General features: G+C 35.5%; 1 protein-coding gene across 2 annotated transcripts in view; it reads right to left on the bottom strand.

Moving 5' to 3' along the window:
- Nucleotides 1–17,242, bottom strand: part of GLCCI1 (glucocorticoid induced 1) — a 100,377-nt gene that overhangs the window by 18,335 nt on the left and 64,800 nt on the right. The window contains exons 4-5 of one of the 2 annotated variants that reach the window (XM_025471244.3): nucleotides 9,756–9,872; nucleotides 4,973–5,125 (exon numbers count right to left, since the gene is read on the bottom strand). In XM_025471244.3, coding sequence (XP_025327029.2) covers nucleotides 4,973–5,125; nucleotides 9,756–9,872 — 270 coding nt within the window. The remainder of the gene's footprint in view (nucleotides 1–4,972; nucleotides 5,126–9,755; nucleotides 9,873–17,242) is intronic. The other variant, XM_025471245.3, reaches the window with a different exon arrangement.

Raw genomic sequence — 17,242 nt, 5'->3', positions numbered from 1 at the left:
TTTTCCATTTCCTTTACAGATTACCCAAAATTTCTTTTTTTTTTTTAATTTATTTATTCAGAGAGAGAGAGAGACTGAGAGGCAGAGACACAGGCAGAGGGAGAAGCGGGCTCCATGCAGGGAGCCCGACGCGGGACTCGATCCTGGGTCTCCAGGATCAGATCCCGGACTGCAGGCCGCGCTAAACCGCTGCGCCACCGGGGGTGCCCCCCAAAACTTCTAATAAAGAGATTTATTCTATTACCATCCTATAAAAGATATTAATATAATTCAAAATGTAATTCAAAACTATTCCATAAAGGATGTTAATAGAATTCAAAACTGTTTTGGTAACCATCTTTGTAGGACTACTTGGCTTGGTTCTAATGCATTGTTTTGAGAGGCAAAAATAAGAAATAGAAATGAAACTATCATCACAGAAACCGTATTTAGGACCCAGAAAGGCCTTAGAGCTCATTATTCCAGTGTCCTTACAAATAAAGAACCTAGGGATGCCTGGGTGGTTTAGTAAAGTATCTGCCTTCAGCACAGGGCGTGATCCTGGAGTCCCGGGATCTAGTCCCACATCAGGCTCCCTGCATGGAGCCTACTTCTCCCTCTGCCTGTGTCTCGGCCTCTTTCTCAATGTCTCTCATGAATAAATAAAATCTTTTTTAAAAAAAGTTTAAAAAAAAAACAAATAAAGAACCTATAGTTTAGTGCTTCTGATGTCATGCTAATTAAACAGAAGCAGAGCTTCTGTCACAGTGGACTCTAAATACTCTGCTTCAGCCGTAAAGATAAATCTTATTCCATTTTCCTAATCTGTGTGCCAACAAATAAGATCAACAAATAAAATTTTATATATTAATCACTTAGGCAAGACTGCAATGCTAAGAAAAAGAACAAATATACTCTTATTTACAACGGATTTTGACTATTTACTGTTTTTACTCTGGGCTTTGTTTCAGAGTTTTTAGAAACACTGTCAGAGGGAAAAATGGAGTATGATAAAATTAGGCAAGATTCAAAATATATAATTTTTTTTCTGTAACAACCAAGTGAAGGCTGAAACCATTAACTACTGAAACAAAAACTGCATTTATCTATACAATGCTATTAAATCAAACCTAGAGCATCTTCACAACCTGACAATGACTACTATAAAGAGAATATTCAATTATGTAAATATCAATTCAGGGCAGCCCTGGTGGCCCAGAGGTTTAGCGCCACCTTCGGCCCGGGGTGTGATCCTAGAGACCCGGGATCCAGTCCCGCATCAGGCTCCTGGCATGGGGCCTGCCTCTCCCTCTGCCTATGTCTCTGTCTGTCTCTCTCTGTGACTATCATAAATAAATAAATTAAATTAAAAAGAAAATAAACCTCACTGTGCCTCGGTTTCCTTCTCTGTAAAACAGATAGCAACAACACCCTTTAAAAAAAAAAAAAATTGCACCGGGAGCCTGACGTGGGATTCGATCCCGGATCTCCAGGATCGTGCCCTGGGCCAAAGGCAGGCGCCGAACCGCTGTGCCACCCAGGAATCCCAACTAATGTGACATTTAAAAAAAAAAGATTTTATTTATTCATGAGACACAGAGAGAGAGAGAGAGGGAGAGAGAGAGGCAGAGACACAGGCAGAGGGAGAAGCAGGCTCCATGCAGGGAGTGACGTGGGACTCGATCCCGGATCTCTAGGATCATGCCCTGGGCTGAAGGCGGCACTAAACTGCTGAGCCACCTGGGCTGCTCAATTAATGTGACATTTTATTAAAACTTTGAGGCACACTTACTTACCAATCGAAAAAATTCTAAAAATTAGTATTTAAAAATTAGTATTTTTTAGTATTTTTAAGTGTGAGGGTTAGCTTAAAGTAATTCTGAAATGGCCACTATAAAATTAAAATCCAATTTATTTAAAAAGCAGAACTACATAAACTTTTAATTTATTTATTCATTTATGTATAGCTGACACTCAATGTACATTTGTTTCAGGTGTACAACTTAGCGAATTGACAACTCTATGTATCATGAAATGCTCACCACAAATGTAGCTAGCATGTGTCACCATATAATGCTATTATAATACCATCGACTATATTTCCTCTGCTGTACCTTTCGTCTCTGTGACTTACTCGTTTTAGAACTAGAAGCATATATCTCTTACTCCCCTTTGCCCATTCTGCCCATCCCCCACCTCCTCTCCCCTCCCCTCTGGCAACCACCAATTTGTATGTATGGATTTGTTTCTGTTTGCTTATTTGTTTTGTTTTTTTTTTTTTAGATTCCACATATAGGTGAAATCATATGATATTTGTTTTTCTCTGATTTATTTCACACAGGATAATATTCCCTAGGTCCGTTCCCATTGTGAAAAATGGGCAAGATCTTATTCTTTTCTATGGCTGAGTCACATTCCACTGTGTATGTGTACATTATATAACTATATATGCTTTTCATATATTTTATTTTATATATTGTTTATACATAGTAAATACACATCTTTATCCATTCATCTATCAATGGACACTTAGGTTGTTGCTATATCGAGGTTATTGTTAATAATGCTGCAATAAGCAAAGCCGTGCATGTATCTTTGTGAATTAGTGCTTTTGTTTTCTCGAGGTTATGTTAGTAAGTTTTATATCCTAGTACAGTTTTGTTTTGACGTTCTTAAGGAATCAGCAAATCTGTGATATTCTTTCATCCTCAAAAAATTAGATTTTTCACTAAAGTGAAATTTTTTGAAAAATTTCCTTACATTAATGCTTTTAAACATTACTTAATGTATTAAGGAAACATTTTAATGATCAAGAGCTAAGAGATGGCATAATTTCCAAAGAATTCCTTTACAGTATTATAAATACAAGATAAAATTTTAACATGGACCATCTAGGAAGAGTAAAATGGCACAACTTTTTGGGAGGATAATTTTAGCAATATTCATCAAAATTTAAAACATACCTAAATTGCTTTGGTCCAGCAATTTCACTGCCAGAAAATTATCTTCAAGAGTACACAATGTTTTCTAAAGCACTACTTATGATGACAAAAACTGAAAACAATCTAAATGCCTGTCAACAGGGGATTTCCAAATTATGGTATATTCATAAAATGATTCACTACGTATTAGAATACACACACATATCAGGAATGATATACAAGAAATAATGCATAATGCTCATATTTGCTAAGCAATACTGAGAGTTGAAAGTCTTACTTTTTAATTTTATAAATATAAAACTGAACTGTTTGGATTTTGAAATTAAATCGGTTTAAAAACCTGCACATTATTTAAAGGAATCAGACACATATTTGACATAAATTAAATCATTATTTTGGCTCCAAAAAAAAATCTCAGAGATAGTTAAGTCAAAGGCTACCCGATGCTTTCTTTTGTGGAGCATATATTTAAAATGTGGTCAAATACAGGCTCACATGCAGCAATATCCAGATTTCTTTTCTGGGACAGAGGTAATTTATAAAGCATTTTTGGCAAATTCAAAATGGTTCAGGGATGCCTGGGTGGCTCAACAGTTGAGCGTCTACCTTCGGCTCAGGGCGTGATCCCGGAGTGCCAGGATCGAGTTCCACATCAGGCTCCCTGCATGGAGCCTGCTTCTCCCTCTGCCTATGTCTCTGCTTTTCTCTGTCTCTCATGAATAAATAAAATCTTTAAAACAAAGTAAAACAAAATGGTTCAAAGACCTAACTGTAAGAAAAAGCTAAAACTAAAAACTCTTAGAAGAAAACAAGAAATCTAAGAAGACCTTAAGATTAGGCAATGGTTTCCTAAATATGACATCAAATATAAAAATAATAAAAACACAACAGGGGCGCCTGGGTGGCTCAGTTGGTTAAGCAGACCTGCTTTTGGCTCAGGTCACAATCCCAGAATCCCAGGATGGAGCCCCATGTAGGGCCCTCTGCTCAGCAGAGGGTGTGTGTGTGGGGGGGTGTCTCCCTCTCCCTCTGACCTTCCCCCTACTCATGCTCTCTCTCAATAAAATCTTTTTTTTTTTTAAAAGAAAAGCAATAAATCAAACTTTATCAAAATTGAAAGTGTTTCAAAGGACATCATTAAGAAAGTAGAATGAAAAGACTACCCACAGAATGGGAGATATTTTCAAATCATACATCTAATAAAAACTTTTATCTAGAAAATAAACACTTTATTAAAGCATTTCTACGATAGTAAAAAGACAATCCAGTTTCAAAATGGAGTAAATGATCATTTAAATAGACAAATTCCCAAAGAAGATCTACAAATGGCCAATAGTACATGAAAAGATGCTTAACCATCTTTAGCCTTCAGGAAATGCATAGCTACATGATGAGATACGACTGGACACCCAACAGGATGGCTATAATAAAAAAGAGCTCCCACACCAGCAGTCTCACAACTAGGTATATCCTCAAGGGAAAAACATGTTTGCATGAAATCTTGTATATGAATTTCGTAGCAGCATTATTCATAATAGCCAAAAAGTAGGAACGAGACAATGTTCATCAGCTGATAACTGCTAAATAAAATCCATACATTGAGTATTTGGCAATAAAAAGGACTGAAGTACTGAGAAATGTTACAACATGGATGGAACCTTAGAGACACTGTGCTGAATGAAAACAGTCACAAAAGGCCAAGTATCGCATGACTCCACTTCTATGAAATGTCTAGAAGAGGCTAAGTTGTAGACAGAGAACAAAGATCAGTGGTTGCTGACGGCTGGGGGAACTGGAAGGAAATGAGGGCTAATTGCTAACGGATGCAGAGTTTCTTTCTGGGGTGATGAAAATGCTGTAAAATGGACTGTGGTGGTGGTTGCACAAGTGTGAATACACTACAAACCCCAAAGAGTCGTACACTTCACAGGGGTAAGTTACAGATATGCAAAGTAGCTCTAATAAGGCTGTAACCGAAAAAAAGGACTTTTAAGACTAGTTCTGAATATCAAAGGGAAAAAAGAGAATTCAAACATGGCACATAACCTTACCTTGGACACTTCCTCCTTCCCGTTATTTTCTTTAATGAATACCTTTTCTAACTCAGGACTTATTCCTTCTACATTGCAGGGAACACGCGAAACAGATGATTTTGGCACGGATATATTTGACAGCGGCATAGGGACTGATCTTGATCCAGGAGCCTACAAAACGTAAGATAAGATGGTGTCAGATTCTCTGTGGTCAAAAAAACCCCCAAACATACAACAGCAACAACAACAAAAAACACAGAAGAAATCAAAGAGCACAGTAAACCTGAAAATGGAAACTCAAATGAATGGAGTTATTTCAACACTTCAAATACAATTTATAAATTCAGATTCACATACAGAAATTTAGGTTCTCATGTAAGAAGGTAAAAACTCTATAGAGTCCAAATAATCCTTTATGTCAAAGTGTAAAGGTATTTAATGGCATAACATATACACTTTTTCAGTAGGGCGGCAGACGGAATCTTCTACACTGTTTAATTCTCTCTCCCTTTGCTGTTTTTTTTTTCAGTAAAAAGTCGAAATCAAGTCAGTTAACTGTATCATGTGGCTTTACTGGACAGCTCCATGCCCATATTTAAAAGATTTGTTTCCTTCACTGTTACAATTATCTTCTAGTATTTTTACTTCCATTTTGTCAACCATTTCATAATGGCAACAATGTATCAAGTTCAATAACACTCACTTAACAGCTTTAAGGTTGTTTACAAAAGTCCTCTGGAGGAAGTTCTCAAGAATTAACCACCTCTCACAGCAGTCACAGAGGGTACCAGAAAGCCTAAGGCAAGACTTTTTTTTTTCCTAATTCCAGTAGAGTTAACATACAGTGTTACAATAGTATCAGGTGTACAGTATGGTGATTCACCACTTCTCTACATTTCTCAGTGCTCATCAAGGCAGGTGTACTCTTCATCCGCGTCACCTGTTTCACTTATCTGCCCACCTCCCCTCTGGTGACCATCAGTTTGTTCTCTATGGTTAAGAGTAAGACAAATGTTTTGATGCTCAAGGAACTTAGACCACAGAAAGGAAATAAGAAAAATCAAGATGAACAAGTAAAAATAAAAACAATATATGATCACCATCTTATTTTGATTGATTAAAGTTGTTATATAGGATTCATAATCAGGTGGGCTAATTATTAACACATGAATACTATTTCCTGCTGTGCTTCTGCCCTCCGTGAACTGCTGCCTGCTAAGATCCTTTGTTATTGATGCACGAGATGTCTTCATACTAACTTAACTTTGTCATGCATGTGCTGTTTACTTTAGTAGCAGATATCTTTCTTTCAGTACTTTTATGGTCTTTCATATTTAAATATTTAACCTAACATGATTTACTTTTGTGTATGGTGTGAGGTAGTGTTTCTTTTTTGTTTGTTTTTGTTTTTGGTTTTGTTTTTTACCTACGAGAGTAATCAAACTGCCAACACTTATGATTCTATATTTGATTTTCTTATGGAGTTCTATATTAGATTTGATTCTGATTTCATTTCTTTCTTAACAGATAATCCCTACACAAAGCTTGACTTTAATTGCTGATATTTTATAGTACATGTTGCTATCTTATAGGAAAAGCCTTTTCAAGTTTTCTTTTTTATTAATTTGCATTAGTTTTCCATATGACCCTTGAGAACAACTTTTCAAGTAACAAAACAATTCCTCTTAAAATTCCGTTGGAACTCAACCTGCACATTAATTTTGGGGAAACTGCTATTCAAAAAATACTGAGTCTTCCCTTCCTATACATGAATGTGTTGAGATTTCCCATTTAGGTCTCGATTTTCTAGTTCATATTCTCAATAAAGTCTTATAATTAGCATATTTCTTTTAAGTCTAATTTGAAGCATTTAGTATTTTTCTTATATATACTAACATGTTATTAAGAATTGTAACATAACAAGAAAAATTAATTTGGCATCTGTCCTAGTTCCTGACACATATTTCCTAAAATTCTTGTCATTTCTTCAATGACAGGTACGCTAGGAGCATCTTTTGTACCAATATTTTGTTTCTGACCCTGGAATGGGACCCAGAGCCCCTAAATCCCTCGAAATGTCCTGAGTGATAGAAGGAAAGAGTCCTCTATTCTAATGAGGTGACTCTTGATGGGCTCCTTGATAGCTTCAGGATGGGAGCTAGTCAACAGAAAGATCAAGCTATGATTATAGGTTGGGATTCCCAGCCACACACATCATCCTCTGGAGAGGGCAGAGGGGCTGGTGAGTTAATAGTAGATCATGCCAATGTGATAAATAAAGCCTTCACAAAAATCTCTAAACATGGGTTCAGAGAACTTCCAGGCTGGTGAAAATGTATCTACGTGCCAAAAGGATGGCAGCACCCCAACTTCATGGGAGCAGAAGACCCTGCACTTGCGACCTTTCTAGACCTTGCCCTATGTACCTCTTTATCTGTCATCTGTACCCTTTATTATATCCTTATAACAAAGCAGTAAACGTAAGTGATTCCCTGAGTTCTGAAACCATTATAGCAAATTATTGAGCCTGAAGTGGTTGTTGGGAATTCCAGATGGTCAGAAGTACAGATGACAATCTGAGACTTGAAACTGGCATCCTGCGGGGGGGGGGGGGGGCAGAGGCGCAGTCTTGTGCGGCTAAGCCCTTAACTGTGGGGTCCGTGCCAATTTCTAGTAGTTAGTGTTGTAACTGAATTCTAAGATGCTCAGTTGGTGTCGGGAGAGTTGGTTGGTATGGGAAAACTTCCCACACATTCAGTGCTAGAAGTATTCTACATAGAGGGTTCAGTGGTTTACCTTCATTCGTATGAGAGAAAACTACCGATTTCTATGTTTACATTTTATCTAATCATCTCACGAAGTTCTCAGTTTCTTTTTGTTATAAAAAATTATAGGGGCAGCCCAGGTGGCTCAGCGGTTTAGCGCCGCCTTCAGCCCAGGGCCAGATCCTGGAGACCTGGGATCAAGTCCCACATTGGGCTCCCTGCATGGAGCCTACTTCTCCCTCTGCCTGTGTCTCTGCCTCTCTCTCTCCCTCTCTGTCTGTCATGAATAAATAAATAAAATCTTAAAAAAATTATAATCATAAACATAATTAAACACTGTACCATAATGAACTCTCAGGTGCACATCATTCAGCTTCAAAAATTACCAACGTCTGCCAATTTTGCTTCATCTAAATATCCATTTTTCTTCTGTTCTTATTTTAAAGCACATTCTATACTTCATACATCACCTACAAATACTGCAATCTGTATGGCAGAAAATTATTTTTACACCTAACTACAATCCCAAAAATTCAATATAAATTAGAAACATCTGCTTAAGTCTTTTTTGTTAGGTCAGAGGTCTTCCATAGATGCCCTGGGTTCTGACAAAAAAGGTGCTTGAAATCAATAGTTATAAGAATAATACATTGTTTCTACCAGATTAAGAAGAAAAGATAACGCCTTGTCTCTATAATTTTGCCTTTTCAAGAATTTAATGTAACAAAACATACACTATGTAGCCTTTTGCTTCTGACTTCTTTCACTTAGCATGTTTTTGAGATTCAACCATGTTCTTCTAAGTATCAGTAGTTCCTTTCTCTTTACTGCTGAAGAGTATTGCATGGATGTTATGAATTATTGTTTTATCCATTCACCAACTGATAGATATTTGAAATAATGCCTCCATGAACACTGATGTAGAAGTGTTAGTATGGACATGTTTTTATTTCTCTTGGCTAGATATCAAAGAGTGGAACTTGGGGGTTCCATGTTCAGTGTACATTTATTAACTTCTTAAGAAAATGCCAAACTGTTTTCCAAAGTGGTGGTACCATTTTGTGTTCCCATTAACAACATATGTCTGTTCTAGTTGAGCCACATCCTCACCAACACTTGGTATTGGTTATCCTATCAGTTTTAATGGTTTAGTTCATTCACTCTGATTTTCTAAATATATAATCACATCATATGCAGATACTGTTTCCTTCTCTTACTGCTCTGTCTAGAGCCTCTAAACTATTAGCAAGTAATATCAATAATTATGTGCATCTATGACTTGATTTTTAACAGAAATGCTTTCACTATTTTATTGTTAAGATCTCCCTACATTTGCAGTTAGTCACATTAGGAAGTGTCCTATTTTTACCCAGTATGTTTTTATCGCATAGGAAAACTGAGTTTTTATCAAGTGTTATTCTACTTTGACTTTCTGAGGCAATTAACTAAACTAACACCTCTCTTAATGCTGAATCATCCTTCTGTTTCTGAAACACCCTGACTAGATTTGTTTTGATTCACTAATTGGGTTTCTTTTTCTATACTACTGTATTTGGTTTGCTAAAATTTATATCAATATTTTAAGTGAATTTGGCCTAGAACAGCATTTCCCAAACTTATTCCACAGGAAATATGTGTTCCTGGGGGAGGGAAGAGGGAAGGGACCCCCAACAGAACTTTAATCCACAATTTCTTATGTAAAATAGGGGTAAGTATATATAAAGAGATATAAATGGGTTAAGGTACTATTAGGAAGACTAAATGAGATCATGCCCATAGTTGCTTAATACATGAACGAGCTAGGACTTTAGTAGCAATCATCCTTAAGACGACTACACTCTGTTATGTCTATTATTAAAAGAAAATGACATACATAGAGGAGGAGAAAACTTCTTGCAACAAATTTAACAAGTAGTAGTAATTTAGTAGAGCTAGGGATTTATATTATTAATTTTTAATCCTAAAATAATGGATTCCTCCTTTATAATGAACTCTTTAAAAGGAATTATTCAAATGTGGACAAGAAGTTAGCCTACCTGAGTGTGATTGATTGTTATATGGTTGCCATGAAGAGGTGACTGACGATCTTTCTCCTTACTGTGCCGACTACTCTGTTTACTACGTTGTAGTTGCTGCCTCAGTTTGGCAATCTGCTTTGGGGAGAGGGGAGGAGAAATAAGATGAGAACAAAAGTGAATACCAGCTTTTAAGTACTTCTTATTTTATTTTTTTGGATACTAATAAATAATTTTTCCCTCAAAGGTTTCAAAAGAGAATATTTCACTACATGATTTATTCTTCCAAGTTTCTAGGATTAAAACTATTGGAAATAAGAGGTACAGACTTCCAGTTATACAATAAATAAGTCATAGGGATGTAGAGTACTACACAGGGAATACAGTCAATAATATTGTAATAACTATTTTTGGTGACAGAAGGTAACTACACTTGTTCTGGTAATCATTTCATTATGTATATAAATGTTGAATCACTATGTTGTCCAACTGAAACTAATATATCAACTATACTTCAATAAAAAAATAGGCTACAAATGCTTCACTTGTACAATTTAAATAGTGTTTTGGTAAACATGTAGACTAACCTTAACCACATTATTTCAGATTTGTACACCCAGAATATCTTCTCCCTTAAACACTTTTTATAAGGCAAAAAACTAGTATTTCACATATCAACTGATTAAAGTCAAAGCCAATATATTAATACAGAGAAGACACTAGTTTCTAAGTTCCCATCTTACACAAACAAAATGCACCTGGATTATCAATTACTAAACATTTCAAAATTGTAAATCTTTTGGTCGTGGGGAAAATCAAAGTATTTAGTATTAGCAACTTACTTGTACTGAATATCTTAGTACATATTACTCTTTCATCACTCAACTTTTATTTTACTTTCTAGCTCTATTGAGATATAATTTTGACATAGTGTCACAGGAGTTGATTTGATATCTTTATATATTGCGAATGATGCCACTACAGCATTTAGTTAATACCTGTACCCCACCACATAATTATTTTTTTGTAGTGATAACAGTTGAGATTTACCCTCTTAGCAGCTTCTAAATATACAATACAGTATTATGTATTATTAAGTATAATCAAAATGCAATACATTAGATCCCTAGAAGTTACTCATCTTATAACTGGTAGTGTGTGTCTTTTGACCAACTCCAATTTCCTCCACCCTCCAACCCCTGGTAACCACCAGCACGCTATTGTTTTTATGATTTCAACCTTTTTAGAACCCACATACAAGTACTATCATACAATATTTGTCTTTTTTAAAAAAATATTTGTCTTTCTCTGCCTCACTTATTTCACTTAGCCTAATGCCTTCAAGACTGATCCTTGTTGTTACAAATGTCAGGATATCCTTCTTCCTCATGGCTGAATAACATTACAGTGGAGATATATACACATACACATATACTACATCTTCTTTATCCAGTCATTTGTTGATGGACACTGGCTTATAACTTTTAAAAACAAATATAACTTAGAGTGTATTCTCCTAAGTGGAATGGTAAGACTCCCAGGTTTAAGAGAAAAGTCATTATTGCAATATGGCTTGAAATTCATTAAACTACTGTGTATTTGCCAAAAGAATACAACAACACTAATTCAAAGGTATACATGCACCCCTATGTTTATAGTAGCATTATTTACAATAGCAAAACTATGGAAGTAGCCCAAGTGTCTGTGTATAGATTAATGGATAAAGAAGATGTGGTATATATACATACTGAAATATTATTCAGCCATAAAAGAGAATGAAATCTTGCCATCTGCAACAAAATAGATGGAGCCAGAGAATATAATACTGAGCTACATAAGTCAGTCCGAGAAAGACAAATACCATATGATCTCTCTCATATATGGAATTTAAGAAACAAAAGAAACAAGCAAAGAAGAGAATGAGAGACAGACAGACAGACAAATCAAGAAACAGACTCTTAAATATAAAGAACAAACTGATCGTTACCAGAGGCGAGGTGGTTGGGGGATAAGGAAAACGGGAGATGGGAATTAAACAGTATAGTTATCATGATGAAAGAAATAATAATTAAAAAAAAACAACAAGATCACATATGCAGTCAAATGCATGTGCCTGGCATGTGATAAGGGTGTACTGAATTTTTGCCCATTTCTGGTTTGGAGCAATGGCCCCCACACAAAGTCCGTTGGAATCATCTGTGAAACTAAAAACGAAACAAATCCCCCACCACCACCACCAAACAAAACAAAAAATCCCTTGAACTCACAAAGTCCTGACAAACACAGATCTCTGTGTCTCTCCCAGACTGATTTTTGTGATTCTGTATAGTCTCTATGCATCAGCATTTAGAAGCCCTTGGTCCAGAGTGCAGTTACAAAAATGCAACCCCCAGAGCCATCTCCAACTGCGCAGAGCCCACAATGCCAATATTAGCAGATAAGAGGATTCTATCCTAGCACTGTGAGCCATCTTCCTGAGAACTTATTGTGGCAGAATAAACTTCCTCAAAATTAAATATAAGTTCAAAAACTGAAACATAAGTATTGCCAGGGGGTAAATTTCAAACAATCAATTTATATTAAACACCTACCTTGCTGGAATTCAAAGAAACTAATATATTTTAGATGATGTATAATCTGCTTCAAATATACCAGACCAGGAATAAAACATGCCTGAGCATCTTATAAGGGAATAATTAGCAACTTGGAGGAAATTATTTAATATTGGCATTATTTTCTTTGTAGAAAAGATGACATCAATCAACTAACAGCTATTTCTTGAACACCTATAATGAGCTCAGTTTTACCTTACCTACTTGGGCAAAGTGTAAACACAAAGTCAAGTCTGTAGAATATATTGATTTCCTCAAGGACATAAAGGAAAAATACAGTGTACTTTAATATTAGCTAAATACTTACCTCGGATAACCATGGCAATAAAGAGCAAAACAGACAGTTGCTACTAAAGCCTATAAATGCTCAAGAGGAAAAGTATATAGGTTGCTAGAAAACCTCATTTTACCAATGGCAAACAGAAGACAAACAACGTGAAAGGAAATAAAGCATCTTTATGACGGAATGCTTTATGTCCTTTCTTTTATATTAAGATCCTTAGATTCCTTCAGTTGTCGGTTGTGTTTGTTGTTGTTTAGGTTCCTTCAGCTTTATAAAGCTCTTTGTAGCTTATGGATCTCTCATGCAATGTTGTTGCAAAGATACACAAGTAAGATTATCCATGTTAATGTTTGTGTTCCCTGTTCTCTGTTGAAATAACACAATTTTCTTCTAGAGAACATTAATTTTCATGAGAAAAGGAATCAAAATTAGTAGGTAATCATAAATCAGGACATATTATTCTCTATGATAAAAAGTAAATAGGATTTCAAATTGTACAAGTCATTTAATTAGGACAGAGGTATAAAATTAAGTGCTTTCTGAATATTAATGATGTTTCAGTGTTGTTTCAAAACTGGCAAGTGCTTGTACAGAAGAGCCTATAATGCCTAGAGATTAATCAAGGCAATTTGTACTTTTTCTTTCTAAAATAATCTTCAGAAATAAACAACAATAATCTGAAAATTGATCAATCCTAATCACCCTATTTTTTTTTAAAGGCCTTCAGAGAGCAAAATAAGCCAGAAAAGTTTTTGTTCTTAACTGTCTTAACAAATCTCTGAAAACAAACAGCATCCACCATGGTACACATATGCCTTATTTTGTCTGGATTACCCAGTTAAACTGTGCAACCTTACACTTTTCACAGAATACTACCCATCTCTGAAATATTACATAGCTACATTCTTGTTTTCAATGTAGTAGAGATTAGGGTAAAAGGGAACCATCTTCCTAAACGTATTTACTCAGATTACAAATTCTAGTTAAGAACTATGTAAAATGAAAGCCAAATACCGGAAGTCCTCCTTTGCTTCAGAACAAGGTGGTTCCTGTGCTGTTTACAACCACATTTGGAAGACAGACAGACCTACCTAACAACTCCAAACTCTCTCAAATTCCATAGTTTTGTCATGTTCAAGAGCCCACAGCCATCTGAAGCCAGTATAGAGCTGACCTGAGAACCAGGGGGAAGTAGACACAAAGTCGTCTCTGGGAGGAAGGGGCAGAAGGAAACTGTAATCCCCCAACTCCGCACACATCCATCCACCCACCCCACCTCATCCACAGCTCTGAAGCTCAGCCCAAAACAGCCTCTGCAGGCCCACATCCCATCACACTGCACAGGAGCTCCTGGTCCTCACTTCCGTGGACCTACCCACCCCGGGTCACTCTGATGAAATGCCCACACAACCTTCATTTACATTAAGTTCTACTGACTGGACTTCTTAAACTAAACTGTAGATTCATCCAACTTTGTGTTTCTAAATATTAATTAGCTACTCTGTGGCCTTGGAAAAAAATTAGGAATGGACCTTGAGGGTATTATGGTAAGTAAAATAAATCAGCAAAGAAAAATACTGTTTGATCTCATTTATATGTGGAATATTAAAAAAAGATTCATAGAAACAAAGAGCAGATTGGTGGTTGCCCAAGATGGGATAGGGGACAGGAAATGGGCAACAGTGGTCAAAGAGTACAAACTTCCAGTTACAAGATGAGTAAATTCTGGAATGTAATGTATAGCATGGTAACTACAGTCAACAATACCGCAATTTGGAAGTTGCCAGGGGAATAGAGCTTAAAAATTCTCAATACACAGATAAAAACTGTAATTATGCAAGGTGATGAATGTGTTAACTAAGCTTATGGTGATAATCATTTGCAATATATCCATGTATCAAATCAGTATGCCGTATATAATTTAAACCTACACAATGTTATATGTCAATTATAGCTCACTAAAGCTGAAAGAAAAAAAAGAGGGAAGGAGAGAGGAACCTCTTTAAACATGAAAGGAGTTTCAAGCACATGAGCTCCAAAGTTTAAAAAAGCCAGGGAATAAGTGTCCCTGGGTCGCAAAGAAGAAATAATAAGGGTAGAGAGAAGAATTAGCATAAATACAAAGAAATGACTAAAACATTTGTGACACTAGATGAAGAAAACTCAGACCCCTCTTAAAATCTGAGAACTAGGAATACATTTCATTGTAAATTTTTGGAAACCTAGTTAACATCACCCCTATTCATTTGCTATTTCTGTCCTATTAGTTTCCCCCACTATTGTTAAATTTAAAAACAAAATAAAACAAGACAGCCTCAAAAGACGGGTTTGAGTACCTTTGCCTCTGATAGTGAAAGGAAAAGAAAGATTTCTCACAATGAATTCTACTTCAGAGTAGGCTGGGGAAATGAGAAATCTTAACTTAAAAGGACTAAGAGGTAGCAGTAGGAAAGGAAGCAGTGTCCTGGGGCTTTGGGAAAAGAAGAAAAAAAAAATGAGAAGCCACTTGCTTTTACGTAAATCATCTCATTTTAAAATAAAAGTATATGAAATAGGTACTATTATTATCCCCATTTTATACATGAGGAAAACTGAGGTAGAAAGTTAAAAAGATTGCTAAAAGTCACACAGTTAAGTGGTGAAACAAATATTTGAACTTAGGAAGTAGAATTCCAGAGTCTGCTCTCCTAACCATTATTCTCTATTGCCTAAAGAAATAAGTTAATAACTTACAGGGAGACAACAAAATCTTAGAAAAATGTGACAACAGCTAACCTAACAACAACAAAATAAACCTGCGGCAACTACAAAAGATACTAACCCAGCAATTTTTTCTGAAAATATAGTTTGAGAAGTCATGAATTTCAAGCTGTCATTCCCTTTTATATGAAACAAAGGAATATGTGACAAACTTTAGTGTTTATAAAGATCAAATGTCTCAAAACAAAGGTTCTGCAATCTAAAAACAAATTTTATGTATTACATCCCTTGTCAGTGTTCAAAGGAATTTAAAATGCAATAGTACCTAATGTAACACTAAAAATAAAAATTTAGAACTTCTTACAATCTTTCCATAAATACAAATAATTAGTTATTTTCTGTTGTTTCAAAGTGCCAATAGGCAGACCCTAATGGACTAATTCCTATTCATTCAGCCCAATGAAATGAACACAGGCATATGCATGCACAAACATATATAATAAGGAACACAGATACAAGCAAAGAATGTATACATGGATAGGTCACCTGCATGAACCTCAACCCTTGCATGCCCATAGACAAGGTATGCCTCGCCCACCATGTGCAGACTTACACAAACCCGCTAACCCAGGAACAGACAAAGATACTCCCACATACAAATTCATCCCCAGATACAGCTAGCTTTGGGACCTTACATGTAAGGTTTAATACGGAATTATACTTAGAGCCACCAATAAGGAATATTTGTCAACAGAGGCATGTTAATAACAATACCAGACTAACAATTAAAAAACATTTGGTTCACAAACTCGCCTGATCCCATAAGTTTATTGTATTTACTTTACAGGTGAGGACACATTCTCAAAAATAAAGTACCTTTCCCAATGTAATGTAACACAGCTAATAAGTGGCAGATTCAGTCCTCTAGCTTTTAATTTATAACCTCTTCCTATTACCTACCAACACTGTGGGGAGTAATTCTATGTTAATGTTCAACTGCAAGTAATTACCAGTCCCTATGTATTAGCTCATAATCTACAGCCACTTTCCAAAGTAATTTCCTTTCTTAATGTTGAAGAATTGCAAGATGAACAAAAATTTGATGAAGCCGTTAACATACTAACCTACTCATCAGTGTCTACTGTTTTGACAAGCAGTTTGTATGACCTTTAAAATTCTTCTTATTGAAAAAAAAAATTCTTCTTATTGGAGACAATTTTAAATAATGAAAAGATATCTTTCTAATTCAATTTAATATGGACTTAGACTCTATTGGATAAATATTTATATTTTTTTAAAAGTTTATCACATAATTCTTTTGAGTTCAAAGGGATAATCAAAATTCTTCAGACTCTTGTCTTTTAGGTCCAGAGAAAACATTACTGCAATTATTTCTCCCTGGTATACTATGTTAGAAAATTTTTAATATAAAAAATTAACAAAATGTTGGGGCAGAAAGTATATAAGGAAACTATTTTGCTTACTTAAAAAAGGAAGACCACATCCATAATATCTATTTATATTTTTTGATTATATGTGAGAAACATCCCTAATCATTTCACTTACCACTCCAGATGGTTCCATCTAAGAAAAGCTATCCTACTAATCAAAGAAAAGCTTATTGGTGAGATAAGGAAACAACCCATGCTTTTTTCGTACTTCCACTGAAGGTCTTAAGAATGGCAAATCCACCTTTTTCAATTTTTTATCAAAACCAGAAATAGTAAAACAGAAAAAAAATATATGTGTGTATATATATATCAAAACAACAATACAACAATATTATTTATGCTCTTTCTTATAATGCACCCTCTGGGATAAAGAGCAGGTTTGCTAACTGCTTACTATAAAAATGGTCGATTCCCCAAAGTTCTGTATTCCTCTCCTATAATGTGATCTACTTTATGTGCATG

Source organism: Canis lupus, chromosome 14 (assembly GCF_003254725.2).
Source record: "Canis lupus dingo isolate Sandy chromosome 14, ASM325472v2, whole genome shotgun sequence".
In the NCBI taxonomy this organism is placed as follows: domain Eukaryota; kingdom Metazoa; phylum Chordata; class Mammalia; order Carnivora; family Canidae; genus Canis; species Canis lupus.
This window is presented reverse-complemented; position numbering and strand designations above follow the sequence as displayed.